Below are 18,919 nucleotides of genomic sequence, written 5' to 3'. Positions count from 1 at the left end.
AAAGCATTTATCAGCTGCAAACACTCTAGCTCTGGAGCCAGCCAGACACTGGTAACTTGAGCGGGTCAGACTTAATTTTTTGTAAAGTAACTAGAGAGTTGTAAAGGAAACTAGAGGATTGTAAAGGATGGTTCCATCTCCTCTGGTGCTCTCTCTCAGACACATTTCATTATTATTATTGAATCTTTTTAACAGTAGGTGTTTTTTTTTCCTAATGGCAAAGTGAGATTTGTTTTCCAACCATCCTCAAACATTACAGAATAATTCTTTAGAGGGAAAATGGGATGATCATTGTTTTCATCACCATTGAACACGACTCAGTTTCAGAACATCCCCAGTCACCACACCAGTCAAATACACTGCAATTCAAAGCAGAGTTCATAACTTCACTCCTACTGAAAATATAGCCATGGAACTGGCATGTCATTTATGTCTAGCACAAATCACCAAGCCTATTGCCACCAGGGCACCATATTAGGAAGTTAACTTTAGTGTCAGGACTGTTTTACACAGTAATTTGAGGCTAGCAGTACAAATATCTTCCCACCCTTAACTTAAGGTTCTTGGCAGAGAATCTACCCTTATTAAACTTTTTCTTCTGTTAAGGATGGATGGTTGCTTGTGCCAAGGATGGAGACTACCAGAGCTGCATGAATATTATGGTACTGTTTTATTATGCATGCAACTCAATTAGGGTGGCATGCTCCCCTCTCTGGGCCTGACCAGTCCCTGCTCTCTCTGAGGCAGTTTACCCACCAACGGGAGTTTGGAAAGAACAGTCCGTGTGATTGGAGGAGATCAGGGACTGTGATTGCGCAAATTAAAGAGGACATGGAAGGCTTCTTGCACACTCCCCCTCTTTATGCTCTTGCTCAGCAGCTGGACACAATTTAACTCTTAGGGGGCTAATAGTGTCTTTTAGGGCTGCATTTCAAATCCTGCTCATGTAAGTAGCAACTAAAAGCCATTCATTACTATCTTAGGGCTGTTCAGTGACATACGTGAAAAGAGTTAGTGAAGTCTCACTCCTGGTCCACGCAGAAACCAGCTACCATTACAAACACCTCAATTGCGGTTAGCACTAATTGGGAGCCTTGTTTGTATTCCCAACATGGGTGCTCCCTCAGGACAGGGCTGAGGCATATTGTAGGGGAACAAGCTTTGCTGCTGTCCATGATGCACTCAAGCAAAACCTGGGCTTCCAGGGCTGGCTGGCACCTTTCACGAGCTCTAAATTAGCTTGAAAAAGCTTGAATCTAAAAACAACAACTCAGGCTATGGATACACTACAGAGCTTACAGTGGTGCACTTATGCTGCTGTACCACTGCTAGTGCAGACGCTTTAAGCCGACAGGAGAGAGCTCTGCTGTAGCTATGTCGGTGGGAGAACCTCTCCCGCCGACATAGTGCTCTCCACATTGGCGCTTAGGTCAGTGTAACTTACGATGCTCGGGGGAGGCGGGGTGGCTTATCCACACCCCTGACTGATGTAAGCTGCAGTGTGTACAAAGCCACAGTCTTAAAGAGAGTGGAACAGAAACACAAGTTTTCCTAAACTCAATTTCATCGCAGGGGGAAGGGTCAGGCCCTCCAACACATAGAGGCCTCAGGAATTATGCACATCAGCCCTCCTTTCTCAGTGGCTTTACTTCTCGCACTCAGTGATCTCTCTCAGGCCTTTGCTTCCAATTCCCTAGAGATTATCCTGATGATGTAAAACAAATGCCTTGCTGCAGAGAGGCTCAGTTTGTCCAAAGCTTTCAATGTGCACAGATATTTTCCCATTCTTCTAGGGCTTAAATTCAGCTGGAGCCATCTGGAGTAGAGTGCCAGTAAATATTTTTAAACCCACAAGGAGCCCTGGCACCCCAGTGCCCACCCTCAGGACTGAAGTCCTAGGCCCTGGTGCCTCCCGTGGGGCTGAATTCCCGAGCCCTGGCGTGCCCTGAGCCTTGGCACACATACATTCCATGACCCCCCTCCCCGCAGGTGAAGCCCAGAGCCTTGCAGCTCCACAGGGCAGAAGCCCCTAGCCCACCACGCAGGGCAGAAGGCCAGAGGCACTCCCTGCCTGCTGGGCCCTGGAGGTTTTATAGCATATTGGGGGGATTGGGGTGGGAGGCTCTGCAAAATAATCTATGAGAATTTAAGCCCTGCTTTCTTCTAAATAGCTTAGGTGTCATTAACTGACCCCAGGTCTGCAGTAAAAATGGACGTATTGTTTCTCTAATAATTGTGGGTTAAAGCGCACACAGCTCAACGGAAGGGGGGTAGGCACTGGCTGGTACATCAAGGTTTTAGTCTGGTAGCAGAGTTTCTCAAACAGGCTGGGAACCATTCTTCTAAAAACCCATTAAGGTAATGAAAAGAATCTGAGAATACAGTTAATCACCATTAATCAGCCACATGATCTTTGATGGGATATTTACAAAACAACAGAGCCAAATTGAAGCTGACCATACACATATACAGCATCCTTAATAACAAAAATAAAGAGGTACAAGAATCTTTCCATCTTATAAGAACTTAGAAATATCCAAATTCTTAAGAAGACACTGTTGCTACAAGTACTCTTCAGAAGGAAAAAAGGTCCTAAAGCTCCAGCATTAATTCATGGAAGCCCAGATGGATTTAGAATAAATATGCCATGTCCCTCCTCCTTTGTTCATATCTATTCCTTTCATGTCAGTTCTGAGTTTACTGTCGCTTTCTGTGCTACTTCTCTTTTGGTGTGAATTAGGAATTTCTGAGGGGAATTCTGAAGTGTTTGGCTAGAGAAGAACAAAGGAAAAGGATTTAAAAAGAGAACAGCATTAAAGTGGCTGAGTTAAAGCTTCAAATCGACCGGCTAGTATGTGTTAAAGTCGACACGTTAGTATCTCCCCAGAAATGCTTACCACCAAATAGGATTCTGCCCCAAAGTTACTATTTTCTAATTTTCTTTTTTCTGAGTTGTGTATTTAACTGCTAAATTTAAAGTAACCTGAAAAGGGGGGGGGAGGGGAAATCATCCCCTTTTCTTCATTATGTTGTACTGTATAAAGAAAGCCTAAAAGGTAAGAACTTTTTGTTTCCCTTTTTGTTGTTTTTCTTTCCTTCCCTTTCTGTTTGATTTTTACATTAGAAATGTTTACCCTATTTTTCCGTCTACGGATGACTGCAAAATGGTAGGAATATGACATTAGAGATACCATAACTATGTCTACCATAACTACTTATGCTAAACAATCTGTTCAACCATGTACTCAGAGTGTCACAGCTAAATACATTTCCCAGACCCGAAGGAGAGCTCTGTCAAAGCTTGAAAGCGTCTCTCACCCACAGAAGTTGGTCCAAAAAAGGTATTGGTTAAAGATTTAATTTGTCCTTCAAATAAGGGCTGAGAAAGCTCACAATTCACATCTGGAGCTTCTGAAGAGTCCTGTAACAAAACCAGAAAAGACCAGAGCTCCCTGTACTGATATTTCTAACATTAAAATGAACGAGGAGAGCTCTTTACCACCCTGCATGTTTGATGAACAAAACAAAAAGGTCTTACTCATGCCCCTTAAAACAAAACCAAACCAAGAAAGGACAGCAATCCAATTTTTTTTCTTCTGGAGCTCACTTTTAAGCACTATTAGCTGCACTTGTAACAAGCAGTGCTACATACTGTGGCAAGACTGAAAACCAAGTGTGTATTCCACATAGGTTTCCCAGGGGGGATATGTTCCATTCTTACCACCATTAAGCGTATACAGTATAGTTGTAGCGGTATTGGTCCCAGGATAGTAGAGAGACAAGGTGGGTGAGGTAATATCTTTTACTGGACCAATTTCAGTTGGTGAGAGAGACAAGCTTTCGACCTACACAGAGCTCTCCTTCAGGGCTGGGAAAGGAACCTCCCCCCCCCCCCCCAGCATCACAGCAAAATGCAAGGTGGAATAGATTGTTCTGAGGGACCATTCAAGATAGAGAGGCCTGTTAACACCTCTGCAGTCATATGACAAAAAGAGGAGTTAGTGGGTTACAGATCGTTGTAATAAGCAATAAAAAATCCAGTGTTTAAAAACTAGGTTTGCCCACAGTGTTAGCAACATATCTAAAGGGTCCTCACAAAGCTTGCTAATTGTAGAGAGACAACTTTATTGTGCTGTAATTGTTTTAGGAGTGCTGTTTGCAGAAGCTGTTTTCCGGTTGCTTTTTTAAAATTGAAGTCTTTAGGTAACCCTTTTATGTCTGCAGTCACCAATGTGATTGTTTGACTTGCCTTTATAGAACTACAAGAAGTAGACTGCTAAACCTTTCACTCTCTTTCTGAATTAAATAGTTGGTATACCTCGGTTTCTCAGAGCTTGTCTCCAAAGAATCCTTCCTATGATACTGGTCCAAGCAATTTTAACTTCTGTTGAGTTGGCTTGAAGGATGTATGTGTCCTGGGATTTCCTCCTCCTTCTAAACCAGATTTCAAACCGTAGACCACTGTCTCCAACATTCTCTGTCATCCCAATCTCAGCCGTCTAAAATCATATTAAAAAAGCACACATTCAACTGCATGGAAACATTTATAACAAACTGATGAAGTGAAATTCTTTGCATTGCTCATTCTATGATGGTAGAAAAATGTCTTCACCTTGATTCCTTGGTAGTACAACTGTACACAAAGCTGTAAATATTTCTGCTTGAATTTTCAATATCCCAAGAGTCAGCACTCTAGATTCCCCATGTGATCTCTCTGTAAGGGCATGTCTACACTACGGAATAAGGTCGAATTTATAGAAGTCGTTTTTTTAGAAATCAGTTTTATATATTCGAGTGTGTGTGTCCCCACAGAAAATGCTCTAAGTGCATTAACTCGGTGGAGTGCTTCCACAGTACCGAGGCTAGAGTCGACTTCCGGAGCGTTGCACTGTGGGTAGCTATCCCACAGTTCCCGCAGTCTCCGCTGCCCATTGGAATTCTGGGTTGAGATCCCAATGCCTGATGGGGCTAAAACATTGTTGCGGGCGGTTCTGGGTACACATCGTCAGGCCCCCCTTCCCTCCCTCCGTGAAAGGAAGGGCCGACAATCGTTTTGCGCCTTTTTTCCTGAATTACCTGTGCAGACACCATACCACGGCAAGCATGGAGCCCGCTCAGGTAACCGTCACCGTATGTCTCCTGGGTGCTGGCAGACGCGGTACGGCATTGCTACACAGTAGCAGCAACCCATTGCCTTCTGGCAGCAGACGGTGCAATACGACTGGTAGCCGTCCTCGTCGTGTCCAAGGTGCTCCTGGCCACGTCGTCTGGGAGCGCCTGGGCAGACATGGGCGCAGGGACTAAATTTGGAGTGACTTGACCAGGTCATTCTCTTTAGTCCTGCAGTCAGTCCTATTGAACTGTCTTATGGTGAGCAGGCAAGAGATAAGGATGGCTAGCAGTCGTACTGTACCATCTTCTGCCGAGCAGCCATGAGATGTGGATGGCATGCAGTCCTTCTGCACCGTCTGCTGCCAGCCAAAGATGTAAAAGATAGATGGAGTGGATCAAAACAAGAAATAGACCAGACTTGTTTTGTACTCATTTTCTTCCCCCCCTCCCCTGTCTAGGGGACTCATTCCTCTAGGTCACACTGCAGTCACTCACAGAGAAGGTGCAGCGAGGTAAATCTAGCCATGTATCAATCAGAGGCCAGGCTAACCTCCTTGTTCCAATAAGAACAATAACTTAGGTGCACCATTTCTTATTGGAACCCTCCGTGAAGTCCTGCCTGAAATACTCCTTGATGTAAAGCCACCCCCTTTGTTGATTTTAGCTTCCTGAAGCCAACCCTGTAAGCCGTGTCCTCAGTCGCCCCTCCCTGCGTCAGAGCAACGGCAAACAATCGTGCATCTGAGTTGAGAGTGCTGTCCAGAGCGGTCACAATGGAGCACTCTGGGATAGCTCCCGGAGGCCAATACCATCGAATTGTGTCCACAGTACCCCAAATTCGAGCCAGCAAGGCCGATTTAAGCACTAATCCACTTGTCAGGGGTGGAGTAAGGAAATCGATTTTAAGAGCCCTTTAAGTCGAAATAAAGGGCTTCATCGTGTGGACGGGTGCAGGTTTACATCGATTTAATGCTGCTAAATTCGACCTAAAGTCCTAGTGTAGACCACGGCTAAGAGCAGCATGGAGCTGGCAGTGTTAATCTCTAGGAGAAGCACAGCATCCTCAAAAGTTCAGAGAACTGCAGTGAATTAAGTTGAAGCTGAATACCTGGGGGCAGATCTTCAGCTAGTGGATGCTGTCACAGTTCAACTTATACCAGCTGAGGATCTGCCCCTTAGTCTAGTATGCAGGGTGAATGCTCTATATATTGCCTCAGTTCAACAACACAGATCAGCATATACTTAAAAAGTTAAGCACATGCTTTGGTGAATCAGGATTTTGCATATATCTGGTGTTGCCAACGAGGGTAGTTGCAAACCCTGGCTTCACACACATACACCTCTCAAGACTGAGAGGTACAAATCTGTAGTCAGCATGGTGGCCGAGAGGTCATAACTACATATCAGGCGTTTCTTCTTGTAATGAAAGAAATGTTAAAAATAATTATTTCTACAAGAAACACCTAATTTCCCATGAGTCCTCTCCAGCAAGACAAACATGCACTTATGATACAGTGTATATACACACAGACATGTTTTGCTCATTTTACTCATAGGTTTCTCAAAACGAAAAGGAGTACTTGTGGCACCTTGATTATCATACACATTGTAAGGAGAGTGATCACTTTAGATAAGCTATTACCAACAGGAGAGTGGGGTGAGGGGAAGTATTTTTTCATGCTGTGTGTGTATAAAAAGATCTTCTATACTTTCCACAGTATGCATCCGATGAAGTGAGCTGTAGCTCACAAAAGCTTATGCTCAAATAAATTGGTCAGTCTCTAAGGTGCCACAAGTACTCCTTTTCTTTTTGCGAATACAGACTAACACGGCTGTTACTCTGAAACTGATCAGTTTCTGTCTCTCTCATTTCTTCCAACACATACAAACTACTTGAAATGTAACATGCAATGGAACTGTGATCCGTCACCTGCCATTGTCAAACAGATGGGGTTCCTGTCCATGCAGAATACTAAGCAGATGGCAGGAGGCATGCTGCATTGTACATGCTATCCAAAACATTACAGCAGGATTACATTTACCTTGAATGACTGTTTGTACATATAGATGTCATATCCCCCATCAATCTTTTTTGTTTTGCTAAACAAGATGAGGTCTTCAAAAAGGAAGACATGTCTCAAATACTTCTTTCTTCCACAGCAAACAATAAACTCATCTTGACATCTCAGCTGTCCTTGTTCCTTCAGATTGACCTGATTGGAGAAAATGACAATGCTACTAAAGATAAGGGAAGGCTGGGCTGATTTTGTGCAGTCCAAGGAAGAATGGGGGAAGGGCATTATGTCACATAGATTGTATGCTCTTTGGGCCACGGACCGTCTTCTTGCTCTATATTTGTACAGCGCCTGGCACAAGGGGTCCTGGTCCACGACTAGGGCTCCTAGGCGCTACAGCATATATATAATAAAATAAAATAATCTGCCTCTTAACAACTTTCCGTCTTTGAATGAAAACTGCAGCAGCAAAGCCAAGGGGATATTTGAAAAATAAAGGAAGGATTGAAAAATGCTTACATCACACCCTCTAATGGCATCCATAGCAAGTAAGTCATTTCCATGGCGAAGCTGGAATTTCACCATTTCTTCAGCTGCCCTGAGATCATTGAGCTCCTGCTCCTGGGTCTTAGTGCACTCTTTGATCATATCTTTTAGAAGAAGAGCATATTTGCTCATTCTTTGAATAGGCTTCAGCAGATAGGAAGCCAGATCCATCTTATCACACAAATCCTGTTGTTTATTCTGTGGGAATATTAAAGGAATGTATAAACAATATTTGATATACTGCATAAAAGTACACACAGCAGTGAGCGGTGTTCACACAATTCACATTAAATAAGAAGCTGGATAGTAATTACTTTAAAGAATGCATTTCCATGGCTTGTAAGCAAAGCATCCGATTGTGGTTTGTTCTTGCTGTATAACGCATACATTCCAAACTGTTCTTCCTGAAAAAGTATAGGAAAAGGTGTTATTCCTTGTTATTTTCTGTTTCTCCAGCAATCAATTCCTTCTCCATTTAGCATCAGACAGTTTTGTACAGAAATCACGTACAGATTATAACACCCTCCTCCCCCCACAATGGATGCATTCCAATCCAAAGCTGCAGGAGGTGCTATAATCGAGACACACTTCGGCAATGGACATCCAAGGATCATTCATTTAGGAGATTTAGTTCTCTATAATTTACAGCTCTTCCAGATCGAACAATTTGCAAAATTCATCTCTTTCAACTATCTGTCTATTGTAGATATTTCTAGAGCACCTTTCATGACAGTATCTAAATGCTCAATCAGCCAGGCTGACTTTAAACAATATTGGCAACTCATGTGAGTTGACCCAATGACTTTGTCAGGATCATTCATGTGAGTAAGGGCTGCTCACATGAGAAAGTGTTTCCTGCTGTATGCTAGAGTTAATTTAAACCCTTTAAAAATTGTAAGGACCTCCACTTGGTGGGGTCACAAAGGTACGTAGGCACCTAAATCCCAGTTTTAGGCTCCACTGCGATTCCCCAAACTCCCACCAAACCCTGTAGGTGCTTAAAGTCATTTGGTGTCTAAATTTTCAGGTTAAAAGTTCCCTCAGTGCTCAAGTTTCTTCCTCTGGGCATGCGCACTGCTGCCTCCCTCTAGGTGTCCGAGCACTTTTCTCCCATCTATGCCCCAGAGCAATTCGCGAATTGCAGAAGACAGGAGCTGGCTTGCCTAATTCGCATGCAGCACCTGATCTGATACGTGTGCTCAAAGGCTGCCTACCAGATCGGGTCCCATTCCAAATCTAGCTGGAGGAGATGGTGATGGCAGTTACCACCTTATAACTTTTAGCGCAGGGGTTAGAGCACTTGCCTGAGATGTGGACCCATGTTCAATTCCCGCCCCCCCCCGAGGGGGAGAAAGGATTTGAACAGAAGTCTCCTGCCTCTCAGGCAAGTGCTCTAACCACTGAGCTAAAAGTTATAAGGTGGGTTAGCACCTCCTCCTCTGGCCGTTTGCCTGAAGCTAGGCAGGCACCTAAGGGAACGTCTACACTGCATTTTAAAACTTGCAGCAACGAATCTCAGCGCCTGGGGCTTCAGACTCGGGCTTGTGGTGCCACACTAAAAACAGCTGGCTAGACCTTCAGGATTGAGCTCTGAAGCTGGGGCAGTGGGTTGGGCTTCAGAGCCTGAGCGCCAGCACAAGCCACAGCATCTAAACTGCTATTTTTAGTGCCGGAGCACAAGCCCTGCAAGCCCAAGACTGAAGATGCTCTGGAACTCGCTGCCGTGAGATTTAAAATATAGTGTAGACGTACCCATACTCATTCTCAAAAGAAATACTCTAGGTGCCCAAGGCACCTGACTCCCATTCATGAATTGCTAGCAGAAATAGGCACCTCCTTGAGACCCTGACTTAGGTGCCTATCTCCATGAGAGGGGCAGGGCATAGGACACACTCGTGTTCTCAGCATCTCCCATTGGCTAACTTAGGTGGCTCCTTATCTAGTGTGCTGGCCTTTGTGAATAGCAGTGTTGTTCCTGAGATTTTCTAGGTGCCTAAAAGTTATGCACTATGATGCTCAGTGTTGCACCACCTCAGTCCCTATGTGAATCTGGGCTTCAGGTCCCAGTGCTGAGTGCGGTATAGATCGATATCTAGATAGCATTGTGCCCAGTCTAGTCTTTAGGACAGAATGAAATCTTCTCCAATAACTGAATGGTATTAAAGCATACGAAAAGATTCCCTTTTAAATTCCCTGGACATGAGGGAAGCTTCCCAATTCATTGGAAGTTATAAAAAGATCAGGCGAGATCACTATTTTCCCATTGCCTCGGAACACTGAAATAAACAATCTTTTTCACTTCGTATGTTTGTTTTCCTTCTTATTAAACAAATTATCTTCTTCCTTCCTTTAAACTAACATTACCTAAACAAATCATCTAAGGATAAACAAACAGATCTTCCCCTCATAATACAATCCAAGCAAGCAACCAATAAGTAAAATGTTGGTTTTCTTTTCTAAGAAAAAATAAACCTAGATTATTAGCCAGCCTCTAATTTTTGCCTGATATTGTAGAATAGTTCTTCAGATAGCTTTGTGTTGATACAATACAGTAGTTATAAAAATACAGCACAATTGTGTTTCCCCCACTTTATCCATCGAATAATAAAGGAATTCAGTTATAAATAATCAGGTTCTATAATATGTTCTCAGGCAAAATTCCTGTCAAAAGAAGATCAATTTTTCAGTTTTCCAGGTTTCTTCCTCCTCTTTTTTCTGTTTCTCCATCTTTCCCTTTTTTCCATTTTGACACTGAAAAAGGGGGGGAGAGGGGTAAAAAAAAAAAGCCGAAGGCAGGTAAAATAAGTTTGAGTTTGAAAACAAAAAACATCTTTGGTTTTAGCTTTTCATTTTTTCTTAAAAAATGACAGAAAATTTTGAAAAAATGCCTCATGAATATACTTATTTTTTGATAAAAACCCCATCAATGAAAGGCTGTCCTTTGTTCTAATCTCTACAAGGGTCTGCCTCCTTTTATTTTGTTATTCCTAGTATGAGAACAGGATAATGAAGAGAAAATGCGGAGGCCTATATGAGCTGGAGACAGTTTGATCCCTGAAATCCTCTGCTGGAGCCCACAGAATTAGAAGAACAATATAAGCCTCTCTATCTCCTGCAACAGCTAACATATAAGGTGGCAGCCCCAGCAATAAAGAAACTATATGAAGTTTAGGGTTATAACTCCCACTCCAGGATTCCCTGCATTACTCCCTCAAGTGTAATTCTCAAGAACCTGGGGAGCAAGGGCAGGTCCCCTTCCCCTGGGCTTGGTGATGGCTCACAAGCAGATTAACAGAGTATGAGTGAAAACTGCCAGTTAGTTGAGTGGTGGGACTGGCAAGAGCGAAGAGGCTTGTTTTTCATCCAAGTACTGGAACACAGCCCAAAACCACTACTCAGCTGAACAGCGGGACATATGAATCAAAGACAATCTGATGCTGCTGAGTATCAGCTACAGGCAGAAGAACATGTCCTGGTTCCCTTGTGCCTACACTCACGAAACAACGAGCACGCTGGGAGAGTCATTTGGAAGGGCAGTGCTACAAAACACTCTTGCCCAACTTCTCCAACAAACCAACCACATTGTAAGTGGCACACTGGTATTTGCTCCCTTCAGACAACCCAGGAGAACAAACAAACAAGCTCTTCATGTGCAGGCCGGATATCTGGCAAACACAGGATATGGGCCGAAGGGAACGGTACAGCATATGCTCAAGGATGAAGACGGGAGCGGGAGAAACAGGAAAAGAGCAACTTCTTGTGTGTCACCAGACTGAGAAAAGACTGACCTGGTTATTGAAGTTGCCTCACCCATCCAACCCTACACACACACAGAATCAACAAAGCTATCACTTTCCTCCACAAAGGGAAAGAAAACTCAGATCTCAGCCCAAGGAACTATCATTCAAATTGGCCACCCTGCTATGGCCCAGAACTTTCAAAGGGGTCTGAGACATCAGTAAACAACTACCACTTTCATACTAATGGTGTCTAGTAATGAGCACTAAAGCACTAAATCTCCCTCTCTTTCACCCAGGCCTTGAGCAGAAAATGGCACTATGTGCAAAATGCAGCCTGAAAGAATCTGAGTCCAGGGCACTGTCTTCTAGAGCAGAGAATAGATCACCACAGCAAATTTCTTTCTTGTCTACCAGCATCCTCCAACCTACTAACCGGGCATTATGGACAAAGTAAATATCAAGGACTGACACATCCATGCTGCGGAACGTCTGCAAGCTGAGCACAAGCAACAGGGTCTTAGAAGGAGTCACTTCTGAAGGTCAGAGTCTGGCCCAAAGAGTTAGTCTTCCAGTGTTTGTAAAGCCTATTAGACATGAACAACATTAAATACTCCAAGTGCTACAGTGGCCTGACAGCCAGGTTATTACATCCCACCTATCCTCTGTAATGTATGTTCTAGAAAACTAGAAGTAGTATGCATTGCAAAGGGGATGAGGAATAGAATAACTTGCTCCTTTGTCAGTAAGAGCACACACAGCATAGAATGCTTTTCCACTTTACAAACACAAATTAATCCTCAACACTCTGGTATGGTGAGAAAGTAATAAAATCCTGACTTTTTCATCCTAGTCAATAGGAAAAAATCACAGCTGTTGCTCCAGGTGCGGGGCCTACATTAAGCATTCACAACAAAAGTGATTCCCTTTTCAGATCATCTCCTTACTTAAAACACAGTGGGCTGTTTAATCAATCATTTATTGTCAGGGTTGGGATTTTCTTTTGTGGTTAATACTGGATATACAGATTCATTAGGAAAGAGTAAAGAAACACCATGTGAAATTGGATGTGTTTTTCAAGCCATTAATGTTCACTTCCCAATTTCTTTTAATGTTGCTTTGACACAATTATCGCATGCCAGAAATGACTTCAATAGACACTATGGGAATTTATTAAAGTGAAGCAGGTTTAGAAAGCAAAAATAGACAGAAACCTATCTCCTTCTGCTGTAGAGCAACATCTGAGGATATGTGGTTCAGACAAAGATGGCTATTATGGAATATAACAGTGGGGCAAAAGTTGTGTAAGATATAATAAAAAAACTGAAGAATAATGTTCAATTAATGTGAATCACAAACAATAAGACAGTATTTGTTAAGATATGCTGTTCAAAATGGGAGAAGGGGACAGACAAAATACAAAGAAATGCAGGAGCAAGCAATGGGAAAGATTTTAAACCCCTTGAACCCTGGGCTGCTACTGCAACAATTATTCACTTAAAAGTATCCAGCCTTCTATATTACAGTACTCTCTACTTAACCAATGTATTTGAGCACTCAGGACCACAGAATCATGACTGATGATGGCCAAGTGGTTAAAGAGGTAGGGAAAAATAGTTCATTATAGTGAGAGTAACCATGACCACTATAGTTAAAAGTTGCATAAAAGCATTTCTATTCTGCCCCATCTGCCTTTCCCCCCTCCCCAGCTCCCAGTCACTTTTGGTTTTTAGGCTGATATTATGGTGTCCACTTCAAAATGAACTCGTTTGGAAAGTCTGAGCAAAAATTATTCCAGTGTTTTGCCATATGTGGAAAATGAAAATAAAAAAGCTTTTCCCATTGTAAAAATGACCTATTTTTTAACACTGGTAACATTGAAATGACCAGTATAAAGTTGAAATAGCAATAGTGTTGTTTGAGAAGAACCTTTGTATGTTCTGGTGAAAACTGTTATATATTTTTCCTTGTTACAACTCATTTAAATCACTTTATCTGTTTGTACAATACATTTGACACAGATTATCTTGCTAAACTTGAATGCATGGCTAAGAAAGACTGAACTGCACAGGTATGCGTGGTTAAATAAGGTGTGCAGTGAATGAGGTAGGGGTTTCACATCCCCTACGTATCTGTGTACCAAAAATTGACCAGCTTGTAATATGTGCAGAACTGTCTTCTCCTGTAAAACTCCTAAGGTGAGTGGAGTAGGACATTCCGGTGGTGTCTAACACAACAGTCAAATGTTGAGGAATTTCTGACCATAACAGTCATTTCCTGATGTTCAAGTGCTTTCCTTGTCACTGTAGCATTCGATTAACATTATTTTTGATGGAATTATAAGTTAAGCCAACTTTAAAACAACGTAATATGCAAAGATACATCTTTGAAAACATTTTATAAGGAAATCCTGATCACCAGGCCCATTCTACTTATCCCAACAGCAAAAATCGACCTTAAATCCGTTTTTCCCAAACTTTTGAAAGATGGGCCTTCCCTTCAGGAAAATTAATTGCATGCCCCTGCAACCCTGCCATATGTTGCTAAAGCCCTCCCCCTTTCTCTGCCCTGTGTTAGCGCCATACTGAGATTTCTGCAGGCGAGCGAGGGGCCTGGTCCACACAGGGCCTCTCAGGAAGGTAATGACATGCTCACTTGCATGACCTCCCCACCCCCATCAGTGGTTCCTCAGGTCCTGACAATAGACCAGCACCATTTCAGACACTCTATGCCCCTTTCCACAATGGCTGCGCCATCCTCTGGATCAGTCGTGCTGACGCAGACTCCCCATATGTTGAAAGAAGGGATGTGCCCTGAACTCCCTACTAGGAGAGGGTCAGAATTAGGCACACAGCGAAGGAAGCCCAACAAGGCATTTCCAAACAGCAAAATGTTAGTGCTTTTAAATGTAATATTTTAAATTTATTTTTCTGTCCAGACACATCTGATTAGCTGAGTGGAAATGTTCATATACCTCAATTAAACTACGAGTGGAATGCTGGAGCCTGATACCCAAAACCACAAGCCACGCATCAGACCAGCCTGGTATATGCAGAACGATCCTTCTGCCATCCCAGAGCCATCCCTTGGGTAGGGCGAATCGGGGCGACCACTCCAGGCCCCGCGCTTTGGGGGTCCCCACGGGCTGGTATGATTGGCCGGCGCAGTCGGTCCCGGAAGAGATGAATTCATCACTTCTGCCCTGGGCCTCGCACCCCCATAGGGACAGCCCTGTGTCATCCAATACACATCCCTCTATGTACACATTATACACAGAGAGCACATACCACCATCTTTTCTCTGGTTAAATGTCGGCTATATTCAGCGGGTGTGGTTCACACGTCAGAGCAGATGTGTAAGCGGCAATTTGATGCTTTGTCTATTGTAAGAAAATTACTGTCAATAAGGTGAGATTGTGGAATTTAAGATTAGTTTCCTCTTGAAACAATGTCAGCCCCCCTCGTCCCAACTCACTTGTTGACATTAGGGTGATCAGATGACACTAGGTACTTTCCCAGTATGATTGCAAATGATGTTATAAGAGCACCTGTGCATTAGTTCATAATAGGAAACAAAATTAATAGAAAACATAATTATAGAAAACCGAAAACTTAGAGGCAGTATTACTTCTAGCAAATTTAGAAAGATTCCAGCCAGCATGTTTTGAGATATCAAAAGCTGCAGCTGCGTGAGGACCTAGGGGTATATGTACAACTCTCTGAGAGAAGACAGCAGGACACATACACAGACAACAGTAATCATTCGTCACAGGACATCTAGATCATTCACACTATGAGAAACACAAAAAAGGTAAGTGACATGATTTATTCTGTCATAGGATCTGTGATTAACTCAAAATATCTGATTCTAAGAATTCACCCTTCTTTGGAAATGGGACTTACATGTCTGAGAAAACAGTGGCTGACACGCAGTGGGAAGTCTCTGCAGTGTTCCAGCTCTTTTAGAAAATACTGGCAATGGAAATCATAAAGCTTCTCCAGGTTCCCAAAGATAATATTCCGCTTCCCTCGCAAATCCTGAGGTAAATCGATTCTTTCCATTTCTGGAAAATAGTTGTCGATGATATATCCTAAGGATCTAACATATTCCCTTTCTGTTGTGATCATTTCATCCATTATATGTTGCACTTTGCTGCTGGAAGACACAGAACAGCTGTTTTGAACAGTGACAAATTATGACAATGTGTAATCACTGAATACTGAGTGACTGTCTTTGCTTATTTGCATTATTTGGCTCATTTTTACCTGACCTTTGAGGAAATCACACTGTAGCACTGGCAGCTAAGTTGTTTATCATTATAGCAACAGATCTTTCAAGTTTTTTTGTTCTTGTCTCAGGAGCAAATTTTGCCCCCAGTTACAATGGCGGACTCTCACTGACTTCAGTAGAGTTACGTGGGCATACCAGAGGACAGAATTTGGTTTACAACAGTCTACAACAGCTGTAGTGTAACAGCTAAGCAGCCAGAAAAGAAAGAAAGAATTTTGAGCTCTGGAAAGACTTTTTCATTGTATTAAAGAACTTTCTATTGCATTTGCAAAAGTGTCATGACCTTTTCCATTCCTGCATTCCGTTTGGAAACAGAGCAACATTCCTGGGATGATAAACTAACATATAGCTAAATTCTCATGAGTTTCCCTAAACAATATATCCTCTAACACAATATGAGCTCCCATTGAGAAAGCACGTTCAGTTCTGAAAGATTAAAATGTGACCAGTTCGAGCATTACGGGAAGATCTGCATTCAGGAAAAACATGGCAAACTGAGGAAGCAATCAGTTTGCAAGAAAAGACAATTTCTGATGAACATTTGACAACATAGAAGCAAACAATTTCTTTAAGGAAAAAGGTGTATTTTCATTCATAGACCATGTGGTTGAGAAATAAAATATAGCATAGAAATAAAGTATAGAAAAGTGTTATTTTCTGTGAGATTTCATTTACTAGGATACTTTATTTGCAAGGAATTGAAGCTATCTGAACTTCTGATGATACAATATAGAGCAAGTTTGATTTCATAATAACTAAGTTTTTTTCTTTTTCATATTAACATTCCTACAATAATTTCAATAAACAACTTAAAAATAGTAGAAACATTTTTGGATGGTTAACAATGACAGGAACAGATTTTAATCTTTACTTCTAACATAACAAATCAAACAAAACCCAACCATTATAGTAGATTCATCATGATGGGAAATGCTGCTGAATAAACTTGATTTAATGAGGTGGACATAGCTGATGACAATATGGAGAACTTTTTATTTATTAAATTGTTTTAATGGCATCTGAGGTGACATACTAACAATTCCATCAGCTGGGGGGACATAACTATTTATATTATGAATTTTTTCCCTTTACCAAATTGGCTAGCTCTTAAACCTTCATCAAAGAGGCGAACTAGAATAACGTCAGTCAGGATTTCCTGTCCAAAAAGGGAAATGCATCTTACAGTAGCTCTTTAGTGTCAAGATTAGAGATGAGCTTGAATCTTAAAAACCCTAGATCTGAAAATCATTGAATTTGGGGTGTTGAATCCAAATCCAGATTTGTGTCTGAATTCTATGGCCAATAACTTGGATCAAACACCAAACGAAATCCCAGATCTGGACAACCACAAGCTTTAAGTGAGGTGGGAAAAAAAATCTGGATTCGGACCTAAATGTTGTAGTCCAGGCCCATCTCTAGTCCCATAATAAAATAATGATATTTTGCACTTCTATAGTGCCTTTCATCCAGGGATCTCAAAGCATTACACTGTGACCTCTTTTCTTCCATTTCTCACCAGAGGGAGAAAGGAGGTCAGAAAGTGTTTCGCAAACATTAAGTAAGCTGCACAAAAACTTTGTGAAAGAAGCATTAGTTTGCCCATCTTTAGAGCTGGATGAAAAACAGGACATTTTAATGACAGTTTTTGTGAAAAAAATTAGTTCATTTTTCATCAAAATTCAAATTTTCATAAAAAATTCTGTTGAAAGCTTCACATTTTGCAATGTTCAAACCAGCTCCACCTATGAGTAATCAGAGTCACAAAAAATTTAAGGGACAGGTTGAGGCTGGCCTCTTTAGAAGCAGCATTGTCAACTCTCAAGATTTTTATCTTGACTTCCATGGTATTTGGTGTTTTTCTTAAAGCTCCAGCACCTGGAGTCAGGTGAACACATGAGAATCTTGAGGTTTTTTAATAAATACATTTCTAGCTCTCCTGGCTGCAGAGAAAAGCTAGAAAACATGACCCCCCCCCAAAAGCTCAACAAATGCAAGAAGGTAAATAATGGACCCCACATTTTAAAAACCTCATGATTTGTAAGCCAAGTTTATGTATTTTAGGGCTTGACTCATGGTTTTTGAATGGTTGGGATTGGCACTTCTGCACACGTGCCAAGCAGACAACCCACGGTGACACACTGAGTCAGTGGAGAGCTGGGACTAGAACCTAAGACCTTAATTCCCCACTAATTTATACCAGTGTAAATAAGGACTCTCTCTAAAAAAGTGAAACTCATGTAAATGACAGGAAAATCAGGCCTCACAAGTCCATATTCAGCCTCACTCTTGAATCACTACATTGTACTCTGCCTCACGCTTCATGGAAAAGTCCTATATAATTTAACAGAAAAATTAAATACTTCCAATAGAATTCTATAGGATAATCAAAAATAAAAAAAATCTTACAAAAAGTATGCCAGTATTTATTAACTGTGGTAGGTTTTAAGATAACCAATAAGAATCTATAAAATTTTGTCCCTATTAAATTCTAAAGGACATTTCCATAAGGAAATGAAGACCATATTGTAACTCATGGCATTCCGGAGTTGAAAATCATAAGCAAAACTTTATCTTTTTATGCTTTAATAAATACATAATCCAATACAAATGCATTAAAAAAAACTTTTAGCAGACCTAATCCTGCAAATCCTAATCCTGCAAATGTGAATAAAAATGACTGATCTGATAAATGCCATTGACTGCAGTGGTTCTACTGGACTAACTTTTCTCACATCCATTTGCAGGATTGGGTGCAGTTTTTGTAAACTCCCATTAAACCGCTGAGCCTGGTGAAATACTATAAAAGTCTGTGGTCCCATGACTTGGTCTAGAATAATTAGATAATCAAATTAAGGAATTTTGTCTGGAGATAAGTACCCAAATTTGCATGGATTTAAGTGTCTGCAAGATTGGGGCTTAAATGTGGAAAAATAAAGAATCCTAATTTTATAAGAAGGCATTATGGAAAAGTGGAGCCATTCCAAAGTTAACTTCTTTTTTATGAAATGAGTAAAGTCAAATAAAACGACAAACTATTTTGATTGTATTGGATTTTTTTTTGTAACTACTAAAAGTCAGTGTACATATGTTTTAAAAGAGGAAAGTACATAATTCAGTTTGCACAGTGTGTTTTGGACCGTTTAAAAGCAGCATTTACAGATTAAAAAAATGGAAACCAAACAGACTTTTTTAAAAACACCAATTTCTGTGCAAGAAAGA

General features: G+C 41.5%; 1 protein-coding gene across 3 annotated transcripts in view; it reads right to left on the bottom strand.

The window, feature by feature from the left end:
* PLEKHG4B (pleckstrin homology and RhoGEF domain containing G4B) overlaps positions 1–18,919 on the bottom strand; it is a 133,418-nt gene that overhangs the window by 20,492 nt on the left and 94,007 nt on the right. For 2 of the 3 annotated variants that reach the window (XM_084619709.1, XM_084619711.1), the window contains exons 15-19: positions 15,313–15,565; positions 7,988–8,077; positions 7,647–7,871; positions 7,155–7,325; positions 4,319–4,499 (exon numbers count right to left, since the gene is read on the bottom strand). In XM_084619709.1, the coding sequence (XP_084475835.1) occupies positions 4,319–4,499; positions 7,155–7,325; positions 7,647–7,871; positions 7,988–8,077; positions 15,313–15,565 (920 nt within the window). The remainder of the gene's footprint in view (positions 1–4,318; positions 4,500–7,154; positions 7,326–7,646; positions 7,872–7,987; positions 8,078–15,312; positions 15,566–18,919) is intronic. The other variant, XM_084619710.1, reaches the window with a different exon arrangement.

Source organism: Lepidochelys olivacea (genome assembly GCF_965140295.1).
Source record: "Lepidochelys olivacea isolate rLepOli2 genome assembly, chromosome: 2".
NCBI lineage: Eukaryota > Metazoa > Chordata > Testudines > Cheloniidae > Lepidochelys > Lepidochelys olivacea.
Note: the sequence above shows the minus strand (reverse complement) of the source record. Positions and strands in the feature narration are given on the sequence as shown.